The sequence below is a fragment of the Antennarius striatus genome, chromosome 4, assembly GCF_040054535.1.
Source record: "Antennarius striatus isolate MH-2024 chromosome 4, ASM4005453v1, whole genome shotgun sequence".
Classification (NCBI taxonomy): domain Eukaryota; kingdom Metazoa; phylum Chordata; class Actinopteri; order Lophiiformes; family Antennariidae; genus Antennarius; species Antennarius striatus.
In genome coordinates, this window is record NC_090779.1 from 26,352,501 (window position 1) to 26,378,431 (window position 25,931).

Below are 25,931 nucleotides of genomic sequence, written 5' to 3' on the forward strand. Positions count from 1 at the left end.
ATCACCGGCCAGCGTAAATATTGTGTGTTATCCCATTAGGAGGGTAAGACCCGGCGCGGGGGTGTCCCGGCGGCCCTCTGCTGGTGAACTCTGCCTGACTCTACCAGACGGATGGAGCTCTAAATCCTCCGTCCCAACGGGTCCACCTCAGACCCGCAAGGAATCCTAGAGCGCTCACTACCGCACGGCTCTGGAATCTGATTAATCATGAGGTACCCCCACCCCCCCACACACACACACAAACACACACACTGTTCTCCTGGACTACAAACCCCCCCAATGTGAGAATCCCGTAGGACCCATCAAACACGCCGTGTCCAGTCAGAGCAGCTTAAAAACCTTCTGGGACGTTTGGACACAACCTGATGATTGGCTTCAGTCGTCAGTCTGTCACGTGATTGGTGGGTACGGCTGAACAGGAAATGGACACGCTGTGCTCTGATTGGATGGTTGGTTTGTGGATCCTCCACTAACACTAAGTGAGTCAAACCAACGCCAACGTGTCCAGTGTTTCACCTGGATGACCGTCGCCGCCTGATCGCGACCACCAGCCCTCCAGGTGTTAGACCCCACCGCTGCTCCTCCTCCTCTCTCCTCCTCAGCTGAACGGCCGCTGAAGTTCTCACATTTCTGCCTGTAGGTCCTCCACCGCTGCTGAATCACAACTGCTGCTGTGCTGCTACACACACACACACACACACACACACACACACACACACACACAGACACACAGACACACAGACACACACACACACACACACACACACACACACACACACACACACACACACACACACACACACACACACACACACACACACAGCAGTGAGGGATGCTGATGATGTCATGGCACCTCCATCTCTCAGAAGGGGGATTTATTGGTGGACATCTGGAGGGAGCGCCCCTGGGGAGTTCATCCCCCCGTCATGTGAAGGATGGACGTTCCTCCCTCAGATAGCGCCGCGTTAATGATGAAGATGCGTGTTAAAATGAATGAGATGTGCAGCGTCTGCTGCTGTAAATCACGTGAAGGAGGCTCCGATGAAGACAAACGCTCTGGAACAGAAAACTAATAAAACCAGACCCGAGCCCCCCCAGTCCACCCGTCACAGACGGGTGGACGCACACATGCCCCCTGTCGGCCCCCTGCTGGCTCCTTTACCTTTTGGGGTCGGGGTCTCGTTGGTCGGACACGGGCGATGCAGATGTGCTCTTCGTTGCCATGGAAACAGAACCTGGCCCTGCGTTGCTCGGCGTCTCCGGGTGGAATGCGTCCTGCACATCTGGGCTGTCCTGAGAGGCGCTGCTGGGTCCCATAGGGTCACTGCTGGGGGCAGACGGAGGAGCTTTCCTGGGGGTTTCCGTCTGACAACACTCCCCCTCATCAATAGGGGGCGCTGCCTCAGCTGAGGTTCGGTCTGCCATCCACCGGTCAGCCACAGACGTGTCACCGCGCTCATGAGCAAACCTGTGCTCTACAGCCAATCGCAGAGCCTCATCGAGGTGTCTGCACCAGGTGTGAGCGGCGTCCAGGAGGGGGGGGGCGTCGCTGGGGAGGAAGAACAGTTCAGGCGTGACAAGGAGGACTTCCTGTCTCCAGCATCGACGGAGGAACACACCTGCTCACCGGCCTGGAGAACCATGTGACCTCATTCACACATATTAATGCTGAAAGCTGAACGACGCCATCGTTCACACAGCGGAAAGAACCAGATGCCTCACCATCGTTCACACAGCGGAATGAACCAGATGCCTCACCATCGTTCACACAGCGGAATGAACCAGATGCTTCACCATCGTTCACACAGCGGAAAGAACCAGATGCTTCACCATCGTTCACACAGCGGAAAGAACCAGATGCTTCACCATTCTGTTTGGAGTTATCTCTGCACTCCAGATCAATACTAGAGAAATAATGAATAGAATGTCACTTTGTGTGTGTGTGTGTGTGTGTGTGTGTGTGTGTGTGTGTGTGTGTGTGTGTGTGTGTGTGTGTGTGTGTTTCTTTCTAACACATAATGTCTCTTTCAGGGGGGATAAAGTCACTACAAAGTGGCCTCATTGAAGCTTAATGAACTTATTAGTGACGTTTGGTTCTGCTCTTCTCCCCCTGGGGGGGCAGAGACTTTTCAGTGTCCCGGCCCTCTGGGGGCCGCTAGCCTCAGGTAACAGCTTCTGTCTACAAAGAACCAGCTCTTCATCCGGACAAAAGGCCCACGACCTGCTGACCCCCCCATACCTGCTGGTTCATTCCAGGGTCAGCAGAAACACAGAAGCCCTGGGATCACAACAGCAACACACACACACACACACACACACACACACACACACACACACACACACACACACACACACACACACACACCTGTCTGACATCAGACGTTCCTCTGTAGCATCTTTTCACCTGAGGTTGTTTTCATTCCCTTGTTTCTCCCACACGTGAAGGGATTCCATGCTGAGCAGTGGGACAGTGTGTGTGTGTGTGTGTGTGTGTGTGTGTGTGTGTGTGTGTGTGTGTGTCAGAGTCAAACTGCTAGTATTCCTGGTGGTGTCTAACCTGGATGCTGCTGAACTGAGGAGCATCCTTACACTCTCAGTTATTTCTTCAGGTTTTCAGTGGGACCCCATCGATCCAACATTTTGGGGGTTTTCCTGCAGCCATCCACAAGAAGGAAATGTTTTTGTCCGGATTGGGGCTTCTCTGGATGAGGGTCTGTGATGTTTTTCTCCTTTTAATCCTGATGTAAAGAAACCGCCCTGAGACATGACAGTGGATCAGAACGTGAACACCACAGATGACATCATGTGTGTGTTCTGTTCCCAGCTGCATGCCCTTTGTTTAGGCAGCCGGGCAGGCTGGTGCACGTGATCGTGCACATGATCGTGCATGTGAGCGTGCACGTGAGCATGCACGTGACCCACGTGATCGTGCACATGGTCGTGCATGTGAGCGTGCACGAGAGTGTGCACGTGGGCGTGCATGTGAGCACATTGATCAGAAGCGTTCTCGTCTTCCAGCCAATTGGGGGGCTGGAATGTTTGTGGAGTCGTGAGGTGAGGACGGGGCTGACGAGAGAAGCTCCACCCGGCTGGACGGTCTGAGTCGTGTGATCAAACGCTCCGTGTTTCCAACATGCTGGTTTGGGCCTGACGGGGGTGGCTTCTGGTTCTGTTCTACCGCACCCCCCCAGCGCTCCTCCAAAAGGATACTGGGATGCACGCCAGGAGGTTTGCTGCTATAAAACCATATAAATAGATCAGTGCTATTGAAGGACTTCAGCCCCCCCCACCTGACAGCCACCAGCCGCCCACCCCCCGTCAGACAAAGGTCAGGCCAGGGGTTAAATGGCTGCGTTGGTCCCTGCGTAGCCCCCAGAATGCCTCATTGTCCAGCGTGGGGGGGGGGGTAGAGGACACACAGTGAGAGGTGAAGCAGAGGCAGTGCCACGCTCCCCCCAGCCATAGGAGTCCTCGGTGTGACCCGTACGGGGGCCGCCGCCACCTTTCATCTGTGTGCCGTGTCATGAAGGAGGTCATGAACATAAGCAGCGTTTAAGGGTTGGTGGTCCATCCAGCGGGGGTCCACGTGTGACCCCCCAGCACCACCAGACTGGTGAAAATAGATGGAGATCAGGTCCTCTACCCCCCGCCCCCGTTCAGACATAACAACAGGATAGTTAGCATTCCTCAGGGTTTTCGTGAGCGTCGGTCTCTGGGACTCAAGCTTTAATTACTTATAATCAATAAATCAATGCACCTTTTTCAGTGATTCAGTCCTGGAAAAAATCACCTCCATTCAACAAAAATATTCACAATTTCTCCGTTTCTCCACTGAAATCTGCGTTATGTTTTGATCTCCTGTGAGTTTCTGGTGACCAGACTCTCCTGTGTGATTCAGTCTGATTAACATCAACCAATCAGCAACACGTCTGCTGGTTTAAACGCTGCAGTGAGAGTTAGTCTGACTTTATCACCACGACTCCAGAGAGATGTCAGTTAGAGAGAAACCAGGAGAATCAATCAACTACAGGTAATGCAGAGACAGAGACAGGTAGTACTACAGGTAGTACTACAGGTACTACTGCAGGTAGTACTACAGGTACTACTGAAGGTAGTACTGCAGGTAGTACTACAGGTAGTACTACAGGTACTACTGCAGGTAGTACTACAGGTACTACTGAAGGTAGTACTGCAGGTAGTACTACAGGTACTACTGCAGGTAGTACTACAGGTAGTACTGCAGGTACTACTGCAGGTAGTACTGCAGGTAGTACTACAGGTACTACTGCAGGTAGTACTGCAGGTACTACTGCAGGTAGTACTGCAGGTAGTACTACAGGTACTACTGCAGGTAGTACTGCAGGTAGTACTACAGGTACTACTGCAGGTAGTACTGCAGGTAGTACTACAGGTACTACTGCAGGTAGTACTGCAGGTATTACTGCAGGTAGTACTACAGGTAGTACTACAGGTAGTACTACAGGTAGTACTACAGGTACTACTGCAGGTAGTACTGCAGGTAGTACTACAGGTACTACTGCAGGTAGTACTGCAGGTAGTACTACAGGTACTACTGCAGGTATTACTACAGGTATTACTGCAGGTATTACTACAGGTATTAATATGGGTATTACTGCAGGTATTACTGCAGGTATTACTACAGGTGTTACTGCAGGTATTACTACAGGTATTACTACAGGTATTATTACAGGTATTACCTCAGGTATTACTACAGGTATTACTACAGGTATTACTGCAGGTATTACTGCAGGTATTACTACAGGTATTAATACGGGTATAACTGCAGGTATTACTGCAGGTATTACTGCAGGTATTACTGCAGGTATTACTGCAGGTATTACTGCAGGTATTACTACAGGTGTTACTGCAGGTATTACTACAGGTATTACTACAGGTATTACTGCAGGTATTACTACAGGTATTAATACAGGTATTAATACAGGTATTACTACAGGTATTACTGCAGGTATTACTGCAGGTATTACTGCAGGTATTACTACAGGTATTACTACAGGTATTACTACAGGTATTACTGCAGGTATTACTGCAGGTATTACTACAGGTATTACTACAGGTATTACTACAGGTATTAATACAGGTATTACTACAGATATTACTGACAGATGTTACTACAGATATTACTGTGGACAGTACGGATGAAGACGCAGAAGAAGCCCAGAGAAAACCAGCAAAATCCCAACATTTGTACTGTAATGGACGCGATTGTTTCCATGGGGGGGGGGCAGCCAAAGACAAAATAATGAGTGAAGGTTCTGTCAGCTTGGTGCAGCGTCCACAGGAGAAAGTATCAATTAAAGGAAAAGAAAAATATTTACTGCAAAGTAGAAAAAACTGTATGATATCAAAGGACTACCAGGCTTTCACATTTTGATAGATACTTTATGAATCCCATAGATAAAATATATAATTTTACTCTTTCTTTTTAATTAAAAATTTATGACTTTGTCATTAATAAAATAATTAAATTAACAGTTTGTTTAGTTTTTATATTGTACTATTGGTTAAACTCAATCCTTGTGTCCCTTCTACCGTATATTCTGTTATTCTCAATTACTTTTACATGTTGGGATGCACACACTTATTGAAGCGCATTCCAGGATGCACTGCTTTCTGGAGGTAACATGAACTCTGATTCCTCTCAGCTGTCTGTCTGCAACATGAAACACGTCACACAAACTCTCCTCCTTTTTGTCTGACAAGTTCTACTTCTGTGCCCCCTCCTCTTCACTCAGATAACCCATGACTGCACACCGACTTCCAGCTCCAACCTCTTCATCAAGTTTGCAAGTTTGATGGTGGGTCTCATCAACAACAACGATGAGACAGCCTACAGGAATGAGGGGGGCCTCCTGGCTATGTGGTGCAAGGACAACCATCTCCATCTGAATGTGGAGAAGACGAAGGAGATTGTTGTGGACTTCAGGAGAACACGCACCCAGCATGCTCCACGAACCATCAACGGTGCTGCAGTGGAGAGGGTCAGCAGCACCAAGTTCCTGGGTGTGCACATCTCTGAGGACCTGTCCTGGGACCACAACACCGCATCGCTGGACAAAAAAGCCCAACAACGCCTCTACTACCTCTGCAAACTGAGGAGAGTAAGAGCCCCACCCCCCATCATGCTGACCTTCTACAGAGGCCCCATGGAGAGCATCCTGACCAGCTGCATCACCCTGTGGTACGGCGCCTGCACCGTTTCCTGCCATAAGACCCTGCAGCGCATCGTGAGAGCAGCTGAAAGATCACTGGTGTCTCTCCCCCTTCCCTCACAGACATTTATAACACCCCCCTCACCCACAAAGCCATCAGCATTGCAGGTGATCCCCCCCCCCACACACACACACACACCCTTTTCAGCCTGCTGCCATCAGGTAGGAGACTCCAGAGTCTGGACCAGAACCAGCAGGATCAAGGACAGTTTCTGTCACCAGGCGGTCAGGAGGCTCAACCCCCTCCCTGCTCTGCCCCCTGTCATAGCCTTGAACTCTCCCCTCACACTGCCCCGCCCCCCCAGCACCTGACCACCTATCTCTCTCTCCCCCCGTCAACTCAGGGACTGGTCACACGTCACTTCCCTATGAGATTAGAGTGTATAGAGATGTTAACCATCCGTTGTGTTTCGTCTTATACTTCGTGCTGTACTGTCTGACGTACTGTCTGTGTAGTACTGTCTGTTATACTGCCTGTTATACTGCCTATTGTACTGCCTGTGTTGTACTGCCTGTTGTACTGCCTGTGTTGTACTGCCTGTGTTGTACTGCCTGTGTTGTACTGTCTGTGTTGTACTGCCTGTTGTACTGCCTGTGTTGTACTGCCTGTGTTGTACTGCCTGTTTTACTGCCTGTTGTACTGCCTGTGTTGTACTGCCTGTGTTGTACTGCCTGTTTTACTGCCTGTTGTACTGCCTGTGTTGTACTGTCTGTTGTACTGCCTGTTGTACTGCCTGTTGTACTGCCTGTATTGTACTGCCTGTTGTACTGCCTGTGTTGTACTGTCTGTTGTACTGCCTGTTGTACTGCCTGTTGTACTGCCTGTTGTACTGCCTGTGTTGTACTGCCTGTTGTACTGCCTGTGTTGTACTGCCTGTGTTGTACTGCCTGTGTTGTACTGTCTGTGTTGTACTGCCTGTTGTACTGCCTATGGTACTGCCTATGGTACTGCCTGTGTTGTACTGTCTGTTGTACTGCCTGTTGTACTGCCTGTTGTACTGCCTGTGTTGTACTGCCTGTTTTACTGCCTGTTGTACTGCCTGTGTTGTACTGCCTGTGTTGTACAGCCTGTTTTACTGCCTGTTGTACTGCCTGTGTTGTACTGTCTGTTGTACTGCCTGTTGTACTGCCTGTTGTACTGCCTGTTGTACTGCCTGTATTGTACTGCCTGTTGTACTGCCTGTGTTGTACTGTCTGTTGTACTGCCTGTTGTACTGCCTGTTGTACTGCCTGTTGTACTGCCTGTGTTGTACTGCCTGTTGTACTGCCTGTGTTGTACTGCCTGTGTTGTACTGCCCGTTTTACTGCCTGTTGTACTGCCTGCGTTGTACTGTCAGTTGTACTGCCTGTTGTACTGCCCGTTGTACTGCCCGTTGTACTGCCTGTTGTACTGCCTGTTGTACTGCCTGTTGTACTGCCTGTATTGTACTGCCTGTTTTACTGCCTGTTTTACTGCCTGTGTTGTACTGTCTGTTGTACTGCCTGTTGTACTGCCTGTGTTGTACTGCCTGTGTTGTACTGCCTGTTTTACTGCCTGTTTTACTGCCTGTGTTGTACTGTCTGTTGTACTGCCTGTTGTACAGCCTGTTGTACTGCCTGTGTTGTATTGCCTGTGTTGTACTGTCTGTTCTACTGCCTGTTGTACTGCCTGTTGTACTGCCTGTATTGTACTGCCTGTTGTACTGCCTGTGTTGTACTGCCTGTTTTACTGCCTGTTGTACTGCCTGTGTTGTACTGTCTGTTGTACTGCCTGTTGTACTGTCTGTTGTACTGCCTGTTGTACTGCCTGTTGTACTGCCTGTGTTGTACTGCCTGTGTTGTAAGGCCTGTTTTACTGCCTGTTGTACTGCCTGTGTTGTACTGTCTGTTGTACTGCCTGTTGTACTGCCTGTTGTACTGCCTGTATTGTACTGCCTGTTGTACTGCCTGTGTTGTACTGTCTGTTGTACTGCCTGTTGTACTGCCTGTTGTACTGCCTGTTGTACTGCCTGTGTTGTACTGCCTGTTGTACTGCCTGTGTTGTACTGCCTGTGTTGTACTGCCTGTGTTGTACTGTCTGTGTTGTACTGCCTGTTGTACTGCCTATGGTACTGCCTATGGTACTGCCTGTGTTGTACTGTCTGTTGTACTGCCTGTTGTACTGCCTGTTGTACTGCCTGTGTTGTACTGCCTGTTTTACTGCCTGTTGTACTGCCTGTGTTGTACAGCCTGTTTTACTGCCTGTTGTACTGCCTGTTGTACTGCCTGTGTTGTACTGTCTGTTGTACTGCCTGTTCTACTGCCTGTTGTACTGCCTGTATTGTACTGCCTGTTGTACTGCCTGTGTTGTACTGTCTGTTGTACTGCCTGTTGTACTGCCTGTTGTACTGCCTGTTGTACTGCCTGTGTTGTACTGCCTGTTGTACTGCCTGTGTTGTACTGCCTGTGTTGTACTGCCTGTTTTACTGCCTGTTGTACTGCCTGCGTTGTACTGTCAGTTGTACTGCCTGTTGTACTGCCCGTTGTACTGCCCGTTGTACTGCCTGTTGTACTGCCTGTTGTACTGCCTGTATTGTACTGCCTGTTTTACTGCCTGTTTTACTGCCTGTGTTGTACTGTCTGTTGTACTGCCTGTTGTACTGCCTGTGTTGTACTGCCTGTGTTGTACTGCCTGTTTTACTGCCTGTTTTACTGCCTGTGTTGTACTGTCTGTTGTACTGCCTGTTGTACTGCCTGTTGTACTGCCTGTATTGTACTGCCTGTTGTACTGCCTGTGTTGTACTGCCTGTTTTACTGCCTGTTGTACTGCCTGTGTTGTACTGTCTGTTGTACTGCCTGTTGTACTGTCTGTTGTACTGCCTGTTGTACTGCCTGTTGTACTGCCTGTATTGTACTGCCTGTTGTACTGCCTGTTTTACTGCCTGTTGTACTGCCTGTTTTACTGCCTGTTGAACTGCTTGTGTTGTACTGTCTGTTGTACTGCCTGTTGTACAGCCTGTTGTACTGCCTGTGTTGTACTGCCTGTTGTACTGCCTGTATTGTACTGCCTGATTTACTGCCTGTTTTACTGCCTGTTGAACTGCCTGTGTTGTACTGTCTGTTGTACTGCCTGTTGTACTGCCTGTTGTACTGTCTGTTGTACTGCCTGTTTTACTGCCTGTTGTACTGCCTGTGTTGTACTGCCTGTGTTGTACTGCCTGTTTTACTGCCTGTTGTACTGCCTGTGTTGTACTGCCTGTATTGTACTGCCTGTATTGTACTGCCTGTTGTACTGCCTGTGTTGTACTGTCTGTTGTACTGCCTGTTGTACTGTCTGTTGTACTGCCTGTTGTACTGCCTGTTGTACTGCCTGTATTGTACTGCCTGTTGTACTGCCTGTGTTGTACTGTCTGTTGTACTGCCTGTTGTACTGCCTGTGTTGTACTGCCTGTTGTACTGCCTGTGTTGTACTGTCTGTTGTACTGCCTGTTGTACTGCCTGTTGTACTGCCTGTATTGTACTGCCTGTTGTACTGCCTGTGTTGTACTGTCTGTTGTACTGCCTGTTGTACTGCCTGTTGTACTGCCTGTTGTACTGCCTGTATTGTACTGCCTGTTGTACTGCCTGTGTTGTACTGTCTGTTGTACTGCCTGTTGTACTGTCTGTTGTACTGCCTGTTGTACTGCCTGTATTGTACTGCCTGTTGTACTGCCTGTGTTGTACTGCCTGTTGTACTGCCTGTGTTGTACTGTCTGTTGTACTGCCTGTTGTACTGCCTGTTGTACTGCCTGTTGTACTGCCTGTTGTACTGCCTGTATTGTACTGCCTGTTGTACTGCCTGTGTTGTACTGTCTGTTGTACTGCCTGTTGTACTGCCTGTGTTGTACTGCCTGTTGTACTGCCTGTGTTGTACTGTCTGTTGTACTGCCTGTTGTACTGCCTGTTGTACTGCCTGTATTGTACTGTCTGTTGTACTGCCTGTTGTACTGCCTGTTGTACTGCCTGTGTTGTACTGTCTGTTGTACTGCCTGTTGTACTGTCTGTTGTACTGCCTGTATTGTACTGCCTGTTGTACTGCCTGTGTTGTACTGTCTGTTGTACTGCCTGTTGTACTGCCTGTTGTACTGCCTGTATTGTACTGCCTGTTGTACTGCCTGTGTTGTACTGTCTGTTGTACTGCCTGTTGTACTGCCTGTATTGTACTGCCTGTTGTACTGCCTGTGTTGTACTGCCTGTTGTACTGCCTGTGTTGTACTGTCTGTTGTACTGCCTGTTGTACTGCCTGTTGTACTGCCTGTTGTACTGCCTGTATTGTACTGCCTGTTGTACTGCCTGTGTTGTACTGTCTGTTGTACTGCCTGTTCTACTGCCTGTTGTACTGCCTGTATTGTACTGCCTGTTGTACTGCCTGTTGTACTGCCTGTTGTACTGCCTGTGTTGTACTGCCTGTTTTACTGCCTGTTGTACTGCCTGTGTTGTACTGTCTGTTGTACTGCCTGTTGTACTGTCTGTTGTACTGCCTGTTGTACTGCCTGTTGTACTGCCTGTATTGTACTGCCTGTTGTACTGCCTGTGTTGTACTGTCTGTTGTACTGCCTGTTGTACTGCCTGTGTTGTACTGCCTGTTGTACTGCCTGTGTTGTACTGTCTGTTGTACTGCCTGTTGTACTGCCTGTTGTACTGCCTGTATTGTACTGCCTGTTGTACTGCCTGTGTTGTACTGTCTGTTGTACTGCCTGTTGTACTGCCTGTTGTACTGCCTGTATTGTACTGCCTGTTGTACTGCCTGTGTTGTACTGTCTGTTGTACTGCCTGTTGTACTGTCTGTTGTACTGCCTGTTGTACTGCCTGTATTGTACTGCCTGTTGTACTGCCTGTGTTGTACTGCCTGTTGTACTGCCTGTGTTGTACTGTCTGTTGTACTGCCTGTTGTACTGCCTGTTGTACTGCCTGTTGTACTGCCTGTATTGTACTGCCTGTTGTACTGCCTGTGTTGTACTGTCTGTTGTACTGCCTGTTGTACTGTCTGTTGTACTGCCTGTTGTACTGCCTGTATTGTACTGCCTGTTGTACTGCCTGTTGTACTGCCTGTTGTACTGCCTGTATTGTACTGCCTGTTGTACTGCCTGTGTTGTACTGTCTGTTGTACTGCCTGTTGTACTGCCTGTTGTACTGCCTGTTGTACTGCCTGTATTGTACTGCCTGTTGTACTGCCTGTGTTGTACTGTCTGTTGTACTGCCTGTTGTACTGTCTGTTGTACTGCCTGTTGTACTGCCTGTATTGTACTGCCTGTTGTACTGCCTGTGTTGTACTGCCTGTTGTACTGCCTGTGTTGTACTGTCTGTTGTACTGCCTGTTGTACTGCCTGTTGTACTGCCTGTTGTACTGCCTGTTGTACTGCCTGTATTGTACTGCCTGTTGTACTGCCTGTGTTGTACTGTCTGTTGTACTGCCTGTTGTACTGTCTGTTGTACTGCCTGTTGTACTGCCTGTTGCACTGCCTGTATTGTACTGCCTGTTGTACTGCCTGTTGTACTGCCTGTATTGTACTGTCTGTTGTACTGCCTGTTGTACTGTCTGTTGTACTGCCTGTTGTACTGCCTGTATTGTACTGCCTGTTGTACTGCCTGTGTTGTACTGCCTGTTGTACTGCCTGTTGTACTGCCTGTTGTACTGCCTGTTGTACTGCCTGTTGTACTGCCTGTATTGTACTGCCTGTTGTACTGCCTGTGTTGTACTGTCTGTTGTACTGCCTGTTGTACTGTCTGTTGTACTGCCTGTTGTACTGCCTGTTGCACTGCCTGTATTGTACTGCCTGTTGTACTGCCTGTGTTGTACTGTCTGTTGTACTGCCTGTTGTACTGTCTGTTGTACTGCCTGTTGTACTGCCTGTTGTACTGTCTGTTGTACTGCCTGTTGTACTGCCTGTTGTACTGCCTGTATTGTACTGCCTGTTGTACTGCCTGTGTTGTACTGTCTGTTGTACTGCCTGTTGTACTGCCTGTTGTACTGCCTGTTGTACTGCCTGTTGTACTGCCTGTTGTACTGCCTGTATTGTACTGCCTGTTGTACTGCCTGTGTTGTACTGTCTGTTGTACTGCCTGTTGTACTGTCTGTTGTACTGCCTGTTGTACTGCCTGTTGTACTGCCTGTATTGTACTGCCTGTTGTACTGCCTGTGTTGTACTGTCTGTTGTACTGCCTGTTGTACTGTCTGTTGTACTGCCTGTTGTACTGCCTGTTGTACTGTCTGTTGTACTGCCTGTTGTACTGTCTGTTGTACTGCCTGTTGTACTGCCTGTATTGTACTGCCTGTTGTACTGCCTGTGTTGTACTGCCTGTTGTACTGCCTGTGTTGTACTGTCTGTTGTACTGCCTGTTGTACTGCCTGTTGTACTGCCTGTTGTACTGCCTGTTGTACTGCCTGTTGTACTGCCTGTATTGTACTGCCTGTTGTACTGCCTGTGTTGTACTGTCTGTTGTACTGCCTGTTGTACTGCCTGTTGTACTGCCTGTTGTACTGCCTGTATTGTACTGCCTGTTGTACTGCCTGTGTTGTACTGTCTGTTGTACTGCCTGTTGTACTGTCTGTTGTACTGCCTGTTGTACTGCCTGTTGTACTGCCTGTATTGTACTGCCTGTTGTACTGCCTGTGTTGTACTGTCTGTTGTACTGCCTGTTGTACTGCCTGTTGTACTGCCTGTTGTACTGCCTGTTGTACTGCCTGTATTGTACTGCCTGTTGTACTGCCTGTGTTGTACTGTCTGTTGTACTGCCTGTTGTACTGCCTGTTGTACTGCCTGTTGTACTGCCTGTATTGTACTGCCTGTTGTACTGCCTGTGTTGTACTGTCTGTTGTACTGCCTGTTGTACTGTCTGTTGTACTGCCTGTTGTACTGCCTGTTGTACTGCCTGTTGTACTGCCTGTTGTACTGCCTGTATTGTACTGTCTGTTGTACTGCCTGTTGTACTGCCTGTTGTACTGCCTGTATTGTACTGCCTGTTGTACTGCCTGTCTACCGTGGGTCAGAGGACTACAATCTCATCTGTGCTGCATGTCGACCATATATGGTACACTTGACAATAAAGCTGACTTTGACTTCTATCCATGGAATCAAACCAACAACCTCCTGTGCTCCTGCAGAGCGTGCTAGTGATTTGGTGATTTACTGATTCATCGCAGGAACCACAAGACGTTCCTCAGCTTCCGTCTCACCTGAGCTCCCACCGGTGGCGCCGCTGTAAATCACGCGTCTCCTGAAGCTGATCCTGACAGAACATCAGGAAGCTGTCGTCAGCAGGGGGAGCCACACAAGAGCCCGTCTCCACGCCATCGAGGGCCCTCAGGCCGGGTACCGCCCTCTGTAGAGCACACCTGAAAACACCAAGGAAAGGTTCTAAGGGTTTCTTGTCCTAATGGGAGGAGATCAAACAAGAAGCATTTCATCTGGATGTAAGCCTCTAATTATCTGATAGACAGACCAACATGGTTCCTATCAGCAGCTCTGAGTGTCAGAGAACCCAACAGCCCAAAGGTGTGAACGGCTTCCAGAGTCACGCAGAGAATCACACCCGAAGTCAGAACCTTTAGATGCAGCTGAGAAAGTTTCAGAATGACTGGAGAGAGAACGAGGTTCTGTTGGGCTATGTTGGTTCCTGATGGGTTCTGTTGGGTTCTGCATCACACGTCCATGCGTCACACGGTTCTCTGTTCCACAGGTTTACTCAGGGACAGATTGCTGTACTTTCTACGCTGCTAGAAATGAAGCCCTGCGATGTGGCGTCAGTAACAATACAGGTTACTTTACTGGTTGACTTTATATTCTCAAAACGGACTCATTTGCCTCCGCGGTGGAGGGGAGCCTCGAATGGTCCCCCAACAGTTTGGGAGGCGGTCAGGTCGGCCTAGGGCTCAGGATGTGCTGCAGAGGAATCCAAAGTATCTCCAGAGGAACAGACCCGAGCGTCAGCGGCTGGTCGGGGGTTAATTTGGCTCTGGAAACTCTACGGGACACCGGGGAGTAACCACAATAAAATCTGTAAAAATACAAGTCTTTGGGGTACAAACGCAATTTATTTAAATATTCTGAAAAACTGAGTTTTTTAAAAAACGATTCCCAGAAGGCCAGCAGCTCTTAAATTTCCTCCAGCACATGGCCAGAGCTGAGATCCTCTCTCTGCAGCTCTTTGTGTTCCTGATTCTAGATCTGCCTCTCCTATTCTAGACCTGCTCTCTTATTCTAGAGCTCTATCTCTTATTCTAGAGCTCTCTTATTTTAGAGCTCTATCTCTTATTCTAGAGCTCTTTCCCTTATTCTAGAGATCTAACTTATTCTAGAGCTCTTTCTCTTATTCTAGAGATCTAACTTATTCTAGAGCTCTTTCTCTTATTCTAGAGATCTAACTTATTCTAGAGCTCTTTCTCTTATTCTAGAGATCTAACTTATTCTAGAGCTCTATCTCTTATTCTAGAGCTCTAACTCTTATTCTAGAGCTCCATCTCTTATTCTAGAGCTCTAACTCTTATTCTAGAGCTCTAACTCTTATTCTAGAGCTCTATCTCTCATTCTAGAGCTCTATCTCTTATTCTAGAGCTGCATCTCTTAAACAGCTTCAGGGTCGGCTGAGGTATTATAACGTTCCCCTGGAGCTCTGGTACAGCGTTTTCCAACCCAAATGCTATCGTGGTCGCCAAAGTGAACCGGAGCAGCAGAACGTCAGGGGCCGGCGGGTCGGTGGGGCCACTCCAGCCCCCCAGCACAAAGAGGATCGGTCCATTTGCCACGTTGTCTGGACGGCTTCATATGTGCTGCGAACACAAACTGGACGTGTTGAGTGGGACCGAATTCCCACCCCCAGCTTTGCTGGGGGTAAAGCACTAGATACACCAGTCCAAGCAGACAGTTCAGCTGTAAAGCACTAAATACACCAGACCCTGGGGTAAAGCACTAGATACACCAGACAGGTCAGCTGTAAAGCACTGGATACAACAGACCCTGGGGGTAAAGCGCTGGATACACCAGGCCCTGGGGGTAAAGCACTAGATACACCAGGCCCTGGGGGTAAAGCACTAGATACACCAGATCCAGCAGACAGCTCCATTCAGGTTCTGAGGCACTAATCTGTGTATTTGTGTGTAATCTGTGTTTGAAGCATCACAGATTAACACCATCAACCTGTTCGTACCTGGGCTTCACCCTGGACCTTCTCTACGCTGATGACGCTCTACCTTCTCTCTGAGGGACCCTCTCCTCTCCTCTCTGCCTGCATTCCTTCCTCCTCCAGCCGCTGGAGCACAAGTCCGTATTTCATTTAGTGAAGACTTCCTCCCAAACACCAGTGACGCTCCTGAAGCGCTGCTGATTAATCAGGCACAGAGGTTTCTTCTTGGCGGCCCCCGGAGCGGCGCTGCCTTCGGGGGCGGGGGGACTCTCAGCGCTCTGGTTTGGTGTTTTAATTTAAGCCGTGTTATCGCTGGCGGGGGATGAAAGGCCGGGGCGTGAGGCTGAAACACGGAGGGCTGAGGCCTCTGTTGGCGTTGGAGGTGAAGGCGAGTTCAGGCAGACGTGAAGCTAAAGTTTCAGCCGCGGCTTCACGGACAGAAACGTCCAACGAGACGCTTCAGATGATCAGAGGAACACTTTCTGTTCCACTCGTCTCCATTAATGCATTAAATGTTCGGCAGCTTGTTCCTCAAACAGCACTGGGACTCGAACCAACGCTGTGAACCTGGAACAGCCCACAGGTTAACTCTTCACATGCCAACAGGAGCGTCACGCATCGGTCACATGACCCTCTGCACCTCCTACAGTCAGTCACATGTTCAGGCGTGATTTAATGAATATTCTGTGACCTCTGACCCCTCATGCAGCAAACACACGCTGGCGGCGGCGCGTCAGGAACCTGAGAGGAACCGAGGATCACAGCGTTAATCCTGGGGGGGCAGGAAGCAGCGGCTCTGCTGGAATGTTTGGACGACCTGAGCCATGAGAGAATGAATGAACACTCATCACAGCGACGGGGGGGTTTCACTGCAACGGTCTCCCCAGATAAAATTAATTCATCAGTCCATCTTCATTTGAAAGGCTATCAGCTCGGGGGGGGGGGGGTGTGATTTAAATCAGCTGACGTGAACAAACACTGAACATAGAGCTGATGGGGGTCAGGTCTCACCTCCAGCCCGCCTCCACCTGCAGAGGATTCCCTGACAGGAGAACTTCTCGCAGGCGTCCACATCCCTCCAGACTTCCACACAGCTCCTGCAGCTCTGGGGGGGGGCAGCCAGAAACAATGTTACCCCCTCACTGTTGGTTTCACCGGCGTCTCGTCCCACAAACACACTGAATAAACCCCTCTAACAGCCCCGCCCACACAGGACCTGCTGGAGGAACCGTTTCCAGCTGAATCCCCTCCAGGCCAATCAGGACCAGCCGTTACCTGACAGGCTGTTGGATCGAAGGTCCAGATGTGAAAGAGACACCAGAGCAGACATGGGGGGCAGCTGGGTGACCCTAGAAAACACACAGAGTTTAGAAAGCTCCATCCTCAGCTGCCGTCACCGTGGTTACGTGTTGTCTCCTCTAACGAACAGGATTCAAAGGAAAAGTGAGTCTGAAGACAGTTACTGGAGTGAATCCGGTGTGGCCGGTGTGAACACAACCAAACCAGATTACATAGAACCAGACCCGTGTGACCCGTGTGACCCGTGTGACCCGTGTGACCCGTGTGACCCGTGTGAGGCCTGCAGGCCTGGGACCAAACTGGATTCTCCTCAGGTGCTGATGGACTAGCGATGGACATCCGGGGGGGGCTTTAAACCTGTCTGCTGGACCACGGACAGACGGACGTACCGGTTGTGGGCCGCTGAGAGACGCTGCAGGAGGGGAAGCCAGCAGGCGGTGAGGCCCCCCAGGGAGGAGATGTTGTTGTCGTCCAGATGAAGCTCTCTGAGCAGGACCTGGTTGTTCAGCTGGGGGGGCTGAGGGGCAAGCAGAGGAAAACTGGTCACTGGTCACGCTAGCGGCACCAGGAACACGCAGACGGGTCACGCTGGCGGCACCAGGAACACGCAGACGGGTCACGCTGGCGGCACCAGGAACACGCAGACGGGTCACGCTAGCGGCACCAGGAACACGCGGACGGGTCACGCTGGCGGCACCAGGAACACGCAGACGGGTCACGCTAGCGGCACCAGGAACACGCGGACGGGTCACGCTGGCGGCACCAGGAACACGCAGACGGGTCACGCTAGCGGCACCAGGAACACGCGGACGGGTCACGCTGGCGGCACCAGGAACACGCAGACGGGTCACGCTAAATGAACTTTATTCACAGTAAAGGCTGTTATTTTAATTTAGAATAAATGTTTTCTATTTTAATTTGCTTTAGTCAGAGTAAATGCTTTCTCTTTTGTTTTCCTTTACTTGGAATGTTTTCTCTTAACTTGCTTTATTAGAATAAATCACTTATCTTTTAATTTGCTTTATTGAGAATAATTTCTATTTTAATTAGCATTATTCGGAATAAATAATTGAACTTTTAATTTGCTTTATTTAGAATAAATGCTTTCTATTTTAATTTGATTTAGAATAAATACTATCTCTTTTAATTTGCTTTATTCAGAGTGTTTTCTATATTAATTAATTTTATTTAGAATAAATGCTTTCTCTTTTAATTTGTTTTATTTAGAATAAATGCATTCTATTTTAATTTTATTTAGAATAAATACTGTCTCTTTTAATTTGCTTTATTTAGAATGAATGCTTTCTATTTTAATTTACTTTATTTAGAATAAATACTATCTCTTTTAATTTGCTTTATTCAGAATGTTTTCTATATTAATTCATTTTATTTAGAATAAATGCTTTCTCTTTTAATTTGTTTTATTTAGAATAAATGCTTTCTATTTTCATTTTATTTAGAATAAATACTATCTCTTAATTTGCTTTATTCAGAATGTTTTCTATATTAATTCATTTTATTTAGAATAAATGCTTTCTCTTTTAATTTGTTTTATTTAGAATAAATGCTTTCTATTTTCATTTTATTTAGAATAAATACTGTCTCTTTTAATTTACTTTATTTAGAATGTTTCCCATTTTAATTTGCTTTATTTAGAATAAATGCTTTCTCTTTTAATTTGCTTTATTTAGAATAAATGCTATTTTAATTTGATTTAGAATAAATACTGTCTCTTTTAATTTGTTTTATTTAGAATGTTTTCTATTTTAATTCACTTAATTTAGAAGAAAATGTTTTCGCTATTCATTTTCTCTATTTGGAATAAATGCTTTCTCTTTCAATTTGCTTTATTTGGAATAAATGCTTTCTCTATTAATTTTCTTTATTTGGAATAAATGCTTTCTCTATTAATTTGATTTATTTGGAATAAATGCTTTCTCTTTAAATTTGCTTTGCCTGACTGATATTACATGATTTTTTTATCCAGCCAGGACCGTTGCACCACAGACGGTCTTTTGTGTTTCTCTCGTCGTTCGAACGAAGCCTGAGTGACTCACTGATTCAGGACGGATGTTTCTGAGACTGTAGGTCAAAGTTCATCTTTGTCCGGCCACCAAACGTGGGCTGTTTGCAAAGACCAGATTCTGTTGCGTCTCTTAAAGCTGCATCTGAATCGGTTCCATTTTAAAACGTGTTAATGAAATATTTACACGCCGCCGTTCTGTGATTTAGCACCAGTGGGTTCTGTTTAAAACGTCCCACAGACGGGGGGCCGCTCCAAGCCGACGCGTCATTAAGTTGTGCTCAGGGTGATCACGTGATGCCGTACATCACTTCTAACGTGTGACAGTCAGGATTTATTGTGAAGGCGGGGCAGCGGTTTCCAGAGGTTTTCCTCCTCATGAACGTTCTAGTGTCAGGAAACACACTTTAGGTGTGTGATTAAAAACTAGTGAAGCACATTTATTTTCCTGAATCATGATTAGCGATATTTTCCCCCATTGGGACATCCCGCCACAATAAAAGCACAATGAGGTGGCGCCCCCTGCTGGTCTCACCTCCAGCAGGCTGTTGGCCCTCAGGTCCAGCGTGCCGAGCAGAGCCAGGTTCTCCAGACCCTCAGCCCTCATCAGGTGGTTGTGGGAGCAGCTGAGGTGCAGGAGGGTGTATATGCCCCCCAGGCCTCTGGTGCTGACCAGCTGGTTGTGATCCAGACACAACCTCTGCAGCCCCCGGGTGGACTCCAGGCCGGCTGGGGGCGACACGGAGGACAGACGTGTATTCAGCAGCGGTTCACTGGTAACGTGGGCTGAGGAGGTGCAGAGGCCTCCTCCTGTCTGTGGCTACCAGGAGCTCACAGCGGGGGGGGGGGGGGGCAGCTGAGTGTTTAACCTCAGCCCTGATAAATGTTTTTATGGCTTCAGCCTGGGGGCTCAACATGGCTTCAGCCAATCAATCACTTTTTACTCCTGTCGCAGTGACCTGAGAAGACTGAGGCTGAAAATAAAGGAGATGCCGCCCTCTTGTGGTGGAAGGTCATAAATTCAGTTTTACATCTGTAAGATCTCAAAAAACTGCGCTAAGATCAATAACACCAATAATCAATCAGCCTGTGAGGACACACATCAGGCCCCCCCGCTCTCACCAATGCGGGTTATGGAGTTGTGTGAAAGTTCCAGAACCTCCAGGTTCTCAGCGCCGTCCAGCCCGTGGATGGAGGTCAGGTGGTTGTGGGCGAGGAGGAGAACCCGGAGGCTCCTCATGTCCTGACAGTCCACAGAGGAGACGTGGTTCTCCTGGAACACAGATCAATACGATTAACACGCTGATCCCTCCAGGGGCGTGTGAGTGATCCCCCCACCTGCACGTCAATGAAGCGGAGTTGCTTAAGCTTGCTGAGGCCCCCCAGGGCCCTGAGACCACAGCGCCTGATCCTGAGGGCCCCCAGCTGAGGGCACAGGGCGAGGGTAGACAGGCTGCAGGCGGGCGAGTCCTCCAGGGTCAGCGAGGTCACCTGGACCAGGCAGGAAACGCTCAGGTTCATGTCAGCAAACTGATAGAACACGTGTGTCAAACTCAAGGCCCGGGGGCGAAATGTGGCCCTCCACATCATTTCATGTGGCCCCCGAAAGCATAAAAGGTCAGACTGTCTAAAAATAAACAGATCAAAGTGTGCTTTGACCAAAACTACATTTCCCACAATGCACTACTTCAGCTCATTTTAACTCTGACTAAACGTAGTGAAAAAAGTTAACGTCCTAACTTGTGTCTGATGTTATTTTTCTTTATTGATTGATAGTTTGATCCTTGATTGATGGAGTTCTGTGGGTTTAATAACCTGACAAATGAAAAGGATTTATGTTAGAACAGAGAAACAAACAAACATGTTTTTTCTGTCTAACTGTAATGTTTGGAACTAGAATCAGTCAGAAATTCAGTTATTTAACATTAAGGAGTAGTTACATTTAGTTACATTACACTGAGTTACATTTAGTTACATTTATTAGTTACATTAAGGAGTAGTTACATTTAGTTACATTTAGTAGTTACATCTGGCCCTTTGACCCCCCATGGTGACGCTGGCCGATCATGGGCACAAAACGTACCTCTTGCAGGGACGTGCAGCCTGTGGCCCGGAGCAGCGAGGCGGGGGGGAGAGCAGGAGGAGCCCCGCCCTCAGGAGGCCTACGAGCCCCCCTTCGGCTCCTGGGGGGGCCCCTGTGCTTCCTCCAGTTCTGGATGGAGAGATCCGACCAGGAGATGCAGTCCTTCATCCAGGAGATCCTCCTCTGTGCCGCTGCAGGGGGCGGGGTCACGGCTGGACGGGGGCTCTCGCCCCACCGCTGAGGCGTGGCTTCGGTCCTGGGGGGGCAGAGCCGGGGGTCCCTGTGTGGAGGACTGAGGCAGCAGGAGGTGGTGGGTTCTCCTCCTCCGTTCTGCACCGCTTTCCTTTCCTTTCCTTCCGTTTCTTCATCCTCCTCCTCCTCCTGTTCTCCTATCTGCTCCTCCTCCTGTTCTCCTATCTGCTCCTCCTCCTGTTCTCCTATCTGCTCCTCCTCCTGTTCTTCTATCTGCTCCTCCTCCTCCTGTTCTCCTATCTGCCCCTCCTCCTCCTGTTCTCCTATCTGCTCCTCCTCCTGTTCTCCTGTCTGCCCCTCCTCCTCCTGTTCTCCTCTCTGCTCCGCCTCCTGTTCTCCTCTCTGCTCCTCCTGTTCTCCTCTCTGCTCCTCCTCCTGTTCTCCTGTCTGCTCCTCCTCCTGTTCTCCTCTCTGCTCCTCCTCCTCTGGTTCCTCTCCGTGGAGCTTCCTCCCTCCATCCCTCCGTCTGTCGTTCTGCAGCTTCATCTGTTCTTCTTCACCTTTTCTTTCAACTTCTAACTTCTTCACCTCCTCTCCCTGTGGTCCAACTGTTCTACGTTCTCCTTCCTCACTCATCTCCATCTTTACTTCCTTCTGTTTCCTCTTAGATTCCTCTTTTTCTTCATCTTCTTTCCTTTTCTTATAACCTTCTTCCTTCATCTTCCTCTCTTCCGTTGTCATGTCTTCTCCTTCATCAGCTCTTCTCAGCTCTCCACAAATTTTTACCTGAGTCGTCCTTTTTTGGCCTTCATCCTCATCCTCCTCTTTCTTTTCTCTGCTCCACCTCTCCTTCCTCTCCTCCTCTTTAGACTTCCTCCCTTCTTCCTCTCTTCCCATATTTTGCTTTTCCATCTTTGTTCCCTCCGTCCTGTCATCTCTCCACTCATCCTTCTTCATCATCCTCCCTTCTTTCATTCTCCTTCTCTCCTCCTCCCTCTTCATCCTCTCTACTCCTTCTTTCACTTCTCTCATTTCTTCCTCCTCTATCATTCTCTTCTCTTCCTCCAGCTTCCTTACCAGCTCTTTCCTTTTTCTCTCTTCCTCTCTCTTCTTTTCCTCTCTCATTCTCCTCATTTCCTCTTTATTTTTCCTCTCTTCTTCTTTACGTTTCAACTCTTCTGTTTTTCTCTCTTCCTCTTTTTTCCTCCGTGTCTCTTCCTCCACTCTTCTTCTCTCCTCCTCCTTTCTTCTTTCCTTCTCCTCCTTCATTCTCTTCTGCTCCTCTTCCCTCTTCTTCTTCTCTTCCTCCACTCTTCTCTGTAGTTTGATGATCATCTCCTAAACGGTGAAGACAGTCGTTACCAAGACATCTGTTCATTTCTAATGAAAAGCTCTTTCAGTTCATCCGCCTGCTTCACTGTGGACCAATCAGAGACATCTGCTTCACTGTGGACCAATCAGAGACATCTGCTTCACTGTGGACCAATCAGAGACATCTGCTTCACTGTGGACCAATCAGAGACATCTGCTTCACTGTGGACCAATCAGAGACATCTGCTTCACTGTGGACCAATCAGAGACATCTGCTTCACTGTGGACCAATCAGAGACATCTGCTTCACTGTGGACCAATCAGAGACATCTGCTTCACTGTGGACCAATCAGAGACATCTGCTTCACTGTGGACCAATCAGAGACATCTGTTTGACTGTGGACCAATCAGAGACATCTGTTTGACTGTGGACCAATCAGAGACATCTGCTTCACTGTGGACCAATCAGAGACATCTGCTTCACTGTGGACCAATCAGAGACATGTCTATTTGACTATTGTAACCCAGGTGAAAAAAGTTAATTCTGCGTTTCTAGCCGTCTCCTAGCGACCGTCTGGACATCACATGACCCCACGCAGCCTATCGGTGCCCATAAAATGGCGTCCCAGGAAATGAGTCGGGTGATGCGAGAGGGACGGACAACGCTGAACGCTGAACGCTGAACGCTGTGATTTCACTTTGACAACACGAGAAACGTTTTCGACTACTTGTGAGAGCCGACCGACTACAGCGGGACTACGTTCCTGAAATGGCGGAACCGGTGAGTTGCGCCAACAGGTAGCTTTAGTCTGTATGCATACAATGGGGTTAGCGTGCTAACAGTTAGCTTTAGGCTGTAGGCATACAATGGGGTTAGCGTGCTAACAGTTAGCTTTAGGCTGTAGGCATACAATGGGGTTAGCGTGCTAACAGTTAGCTTTAGGCTGTAGGCATACAATGGGGTTAGCGTGCTAACAGTTAGCTTTAGGCTGTACGCATACAAATGGATTAGCGTACGTAACTATGCCCGTTTCTCCAAATGTGTGTAATTAAGAGTAACTTTGGTGAAAGAACGGACTTAATATTGTACAGTATTAATTGTGATGCGGCCTGCAGTATTTATTGATATCGACTAATTGATTGATATATATACTGTGTATATATATACAGGGCTGGAAATGAACTTTTTTTCTTGGTAGCACTGGTGCTCCCAAATGTAGAAGTTAGTAGCACCAGCAAAGACTTCAGGAGCACCCCCCAAAAAACAAGGCGGTGACGGAGCGATAGAGACGCTCCGTCCATCTCCGTTCCTCCTCTCTCCCTCCCCCAGGAAAGCAGCCGCAGCTGCGCTCTCATTGGTTCCTGGCAGGACTGCAGGAGCGCGGTCTCACAAAAAAAGGCGCACCAGATTTTTCCCCTAGTCGCACCGGTGCTCCCAAATATATTTAATAGTCACACTGATAAAAATTTGGGCGCATATGCGACCAAAATGGGCGCAATTTCGAGCCCTGATATATATACTTGGTGTACACCGAGCTGAAACTGGTCCTGTTCCTTTTTATTCAGGCCAGGTTTGGATGGCCAGCTAAAACAACGAAAGAACTTGGACAAAAATCTAGTGAACTGAGTCTTGCGGTCTGTCCCACACACTCACATTCACACTATCCCTCTGGAAATCCTGCTCAAGTCATCGTGCTACAGCCCCGTGTTGTGGACAACCTGAACTTGTGTTGTGCTCAATTTGCGCCCATGGACTGAACCAAATTAAGTGGGCTCATTAGACTTTTGAATCAAATGTGTTAAATGAATGTATTCATTTGACGGCATTGATTTTTGGTTTTCCTTGAAGATAATTTAAGTTAGAAATTTGATTTGCTTTTTATTCTTTGTGAGAATAAGCATTCTTTGTTGTTCTGTGTGGGTTTTTAAATAAATGGTACCAAGTTCAAACCTCAGTCTCTTCCTTTCTCCACTCCTAGAGCCGAACCAAATCTTCTGATCAAGCCCAATTTGATATTGTTAATTTGTTAATGTACACATACATATGCTACACTATGGACCAATCAGAGACAGGTTTACCTGCTGCAGCAGGAACTCCTCCTCCAGCTTCTCCTGAGCTCGTTGCTCCATCAGCTCCAGTTCCTGCTGCTGTTGCTGAGACGACAATAAAATTCACATTCAATGAAGGAACGACTCAGGAAGAACTCAGGATGTCAACATCTTGTTGGTTTGATAGCTTTCTGGAGATAAAGTAGCTCCATCGTTTAGTCTGATTATAAAACATATTACCCCCCCCCCCATTATAAAGACATACAGTTGAATATTAATAATAATAATAGTAATGGATTAGATTTCTATAGCGCTTTTCTGGACACTCAGTCACTTTACATTGGATCCATTATTCATCCGCTCCTCATTCATACTTGGTGGTGATGTTAGACTATGTGTGTAGCCACAGCTGCCCTGGGGCAACTAACGGCGGCATGGCTGCCAATCTGCCCCTGCGGCCCCTCCCACCACCAGCGGAACAATCAAACACATTCACACACCAGCGAGTGCCTCGATGGAGGCAAGGAGGGTAAAGTGTCTTGCCCAAGGACACAACGACAAATGACTTGGCTGGAGCGGGAATTGAACCATCGTTCTTAAATCACTGGACGACCTGCAAAACCACTGAGCCACGGTCGCCCCATTGTGTCTTTATGGGGGGGGGGGTAATTACACTGGTTTCAGGAGGTCAGACTGACGAACCTTCTCTGCTTCCATGATCTTCCTCAGCTCCCTCTGGAAGTCTTCTTCCGTCTGTTCCTGCTCCTGACGTGTTCGCGTGTCGTCCTCAGGGCTTCCTGTTCTCTGCTTTTCATTCAGGGTTTCATGGGTTCGCATCTCAAAGCTCAGACGCTTCTGGTTCTCTATACGCTTATTTGTTCCACCTTCATCTGCAAAGAATAAAACAATAAATGTCAGAGTGTTGGTTCGGCATGAGAGGAGGAGAAACACCATCATTGTTTACAGCATCATGAAGGTGAGAAGGTTTTAAACACACGTGTCCATCCTGTCTGCAGACGTGCTGCACAGGTTCACCGTTAGAATCACCCGCATTAGTAAACACCTTCCTGCTCAGGGCTCCACACCACAGGAAAACAGCGCCCCCTGGTGGGCGGCTGCTCTGGGCTCAGTGCATTCTCATCTGCTCGTTTCCTGTGCAGTAGGTGTTGTATTTTTGGGGGGTCAGGGAGGAAGACCCTGGGGGGAACTCTGCAGGGAGAAGTCTCAGCTCCTCAAGAGGATCCGATCAGAGGCAACGATCCCCCAGGGGCATCCCCCCGGGGCATTAACACCACACGGTCTCAGTGGAAGTGCTTCATGATTAAAAGCTCTGACACGTTTCACTTCCTGAGTCAAGAACGATCTCCGTGGGACGGAGAACAGGTGTGAAGGACTTCTCCAGGACACATAGACCAATCACAAACACGTATGAGTTGATTCTGGCTCGTTGTGTCTCCATCAGCTTCACGTCCTCAGTGTCACGCGAAGCTCCAACTAAGAACAGCCCACGTGTTGTTTGGACGATCATGTGTGTTAATATGTAGACCTGAATACCCCCCGTGTCCCTGACCGAATCCTGACATCAACAGGATGTAGATTCTAG

General features: G+C 48.4%; 1 protein-coding gene across 1 annotated transcript in view; it reads right to left on the minus strand.

Moving 5' to 3' along the window:
- lrriq1 (leucine-rich repeats and IQ motif containing 1) overlaps positions 1-25,931 on the minus strand; it is a 49,846-nt gene that overhangs the window by 15,406 nt on the left and 8,509 nt on the right. The window contains exons 3-15 of the mRNA XM_068312663.1: positions 25,031-25,218; positions 24,359-24,433; positions 21,557-22,306; positions 20,777-21,181; positions 20,032-20,184; positions 19,816-19,966; positions 19,229-19,422; positions 17,060-17,187; positions 16,647-16,720; positions 16,383-16,476; positions 13,426-13,584; positions 1,163-1,549; positions 517-679 (exon numbers count right to left, since the gene is read on the minus strand). Of these exons, the coding sequence (XP_068168764.1) occupies positions 517-679; positions 1,163-1,549; positions 13,426-13,584; positions 16,383-16,476; positions 16,647-16,720; positions 17,060-17,187; positions 19,229-19,422; positions 19,816-19,966; positions 20,032-20,184; positions 20,777-21,181; positions 21,557-22,306; positions 24,359-24,433; positions 25,031-25,218 (2,921 nt within the window). The remainder of the gene's footprint in view (positions 1-516; positions 680-1,162; positions 1,550-13,425; positions 13,585-16,382; positions 16,477-16,646; positions 16,721-17,059; positions 17,188-19,228; positions 19,423-19,815; positions 19,967-20,031; positions 20,185-20,776; positions 21,182-21,556; positions 22,307-24,358; positions 24,434-25,030; positions 25,219-25,931) is intronic.